The sequence below is a fragment of the Lipotes vexillifer genome, unplaced genomic scaffold, assembly GCF_000442215.2.
Source record: "Lipotes vexillifer unplaced genomic scaffold, Lipotes_vexillifer_v1.1 scaffold636, whole genome shotgun sequence".
NCBI lineage: Eukaryota > Metazoa > Chordata > Mammalia > Artiodactyla > Lipotidae > Lipotes > Lipotes vexillifer.
The window spans coordinates 470,779-472,997 of record NW_006786547.1 but is presented as its reverse complement, the minus strand read 5'-3'; the positions used below and the strand labels follow the sequence as shown (position 1 = coordinate 472,997).

General features: G+C 64.5%; 1 protein-coding gene across 5 annotated transcripts in view; it reads right to left on the bottom strand.

Annotated features, from left to right (window-relative positions):
- Positions 1–208: 208 nt before the first annotated feature.
- The window catches only part of NSMF (NMDA receptor synaptonuclear signaling and neuronal migration factor), an 8,786-nt gene continuing 6,775 nt past the window's right edge, over positions 209–2,219 (bottom strand). For 4 of the 5 annotated variants that reach the window (XM_007458924.1, XM_007458927.1, XM_007458925.1 and 1 more), the window contains 8 exons: positions 1,691–1,815; positions 1,483–1,566; positions 1,358–1,391; positions 1,217–1,287; positions 1,011–1,090; positions 767–869; positions 471–546; positions 288–385 (listed from right to left, as the gene is read on the bottom strand). In XM_007458924.1, coding sequence (XP_007458986.1) covers positions 288–385; positions 471–546; positions 767–869; positions 1,011–1,090; positions 1,217–1,287; positions 1,358–1,391; positions 1,483–1,566; positions 1,691–1,815 — 671 coding nt within the window. Of the gene's footprint in view, positions 386–470; positions 547–766; positions 870–1,010; positions 1,091–1,216; positions 1,288–1,357; positions 1,392–1,482; positions 1,567–1,690; positions 1,816–2,219 lie in introns of all 5 variants that reach the window. The other variant, XM_007458926.1, reaches the window with a different exon arrangement.

Below are 2,219 nucleotides of genomic sequence, written 5' to 3'. Positions count from 1 at the left end.
TTATTTCTATGACCCTGCACAGGAGCCGCCCCAGAGCTGCAGCCTCCAGGCGAGGCCTAGACCCGGTCAACATCCACCGGCCGCGGTGGCTCCTCCCAGGCGCGGGGGCTGGGACCTCTTTGACCCGTGATGCCTTGAGGACCAGACCCCTGGGAGGGAACCTGAGCGACATCTGAGGGTGCCCTGAAGTGGCCGTGAAGACCAGGACCCACATGGTACTGGGCAGCACACAGCGGCCCAGCCCCCGTCGCTGGTCCGAGGAAGCGGCCGGGTGGTGGACCTGCCCCTCACAGAACGTCCTCAAAGTCCAGCAGCTTCGAGTGCTGGCGGCTTTTCCACAGGCGGTACAGCCGGAAGTCAAAGTAGGTCTCGATCATCTGCTTCCCTGAGGCAGGAGGAGCGAGGCCGGGGCTCAGGCCACCGCCCCCCAGAACCCACCCCACAACTGGGGACCAGCCCGGCAAACTCACCTTGGGCTGACAGCTCCAGGGGGGACTCGAAGGTGACCCTGTAAGGGGTCATGAGGGTCCTGAGGTTCTGGAACAGCTGAAAAGAGGGGGTGGGCCATGAGCTCAGGGCAGGGGAAGAGAGAGGGATGAGGAGAATGGGGGGTGGGGGACAGGACCCCCCCCAGCTGGTTAGGTCCAGGCATGGGGCTTTCTCTGGGAGGATGAGAAGGGAAAGGGAATCTGGAGAGAAATGGGGGTTCTATCAACCCTTCACCGGTCTGCGGTCTGCAGCCTGGTGTGGGGTCTGGGCCCCATACCTTCTCCCCGTTGGGGTTCCCCAGGACGTAGCAGCCCATGACGTGGATGACGTTCGGCTCCGGGTTCACTTTGCTCATCAAGTGGCTCAACCGTTTCCAGAAGCTGGTGGGGGAGGGGTGGTCACAGGTGGCCCCCAGCCTGACCCCCAGGTGTGAGGAGGCATCACAGGAGGCACTGCGGGGACACAGTGCCCCAGCAGGTGCTGCCCCCAGCCCCCCAGCCTCCCAGGCCCCCCCAGCTCACTGGATCATGTCCTCTTCTTTCTCCACTTTGGCAAAGGTGGCCACCTTGTTCTTGAGCAAGTACAGGTGTCCTGGGCCGCCCTGTGAGAGACTGCAGTTAGCTGACGGGGCCGCGCACCGGAGGTGTCCAACCACCGCTGGCCCCAACACATGCAGATACAAACGTGCATATGCCCAGGGAGGTGGCACCCCCCACCCCCACCCTACCTGGCAGAAAATCAGCATCTTCCAGATTCTGGCCCCCTTGTGGTAGCCGTTCAGCTTCTTCTCGATCTCCTCTGCAGGAGGCAGAGGTGTGAGTGCCCCCAGCAGCCCCAAGACCAGAACGCAGGGGCGCGGAGTACTTACCCAGAATGTCCTCAAAGGTGGCGTGCTCGTGGTCCTGGGACAGACGGAAGCCAGCCCCACGTCAGAGCCCTTCTCAGGCCGCACCCCCCACCCGACACCGCGACGGGGGCTGGGCAGGCACTCACGTAGAGAATGGGAATGATGGAGGGGTCGTCCCTGCGGAGGATGGTGGGGATGTACTCAGCTTTGGGCACTTTAGAGGAGATGAGCTGGGAACAACAGGGGGGCCACTCAGCACCCTGGCCGCCTCAGAGCCAGTGGACAGCAGGAGCAGCCCTGAGACCCCCCCCTCCCCACTGCTGAGCAGCCTGCAACAGCTGTGTGGGGCCTCACCATGACCTTGGGTGGCACGAAGCCCTCAGTGTCACAGGCTACAGCCTCCAGGCCCCTCTCCGTCTCCCAGTCCAGGTCCTCAAAGGCCTCGCCCAAGGTGCAATGCGAGCTCTGCAGGTCACTACCTGTAGGGCAGGATGTGCCACCGCGCCTGAGGGTCAGCTGCAGTGCCTCCTGTCCCGGCTGCAACTCCCAGAGAGGCGTGGAGGCCAGAGCCAGCAAGCCATGTCCCAGAGGGTCCTCCAGGTCAGGGAAAAACCCAGGGTGGGTGAGAGAGCCAAGCTGAGGACCCCAGCAGCCTGGCAAGGCTGGCGGCTGCCACCAGCCTGACTGGGAAGGCGGTGGACCCTGGTGCAAGGCCAGTGGGAGCCGGAGGGCAAGGGTCACCTCCTCCCAGGCGTGCCCAGCACCCGGGCCAAGGAGTCTGGCACTGCCCCGCAGGCTTCGGGCATGAGGGCGGCACCAGGCCAGGGCAGCCAGCGAGCCGCAGCCCTTAGTTACCCCTGCCCAGAAGATCGGAGGTGCCGGA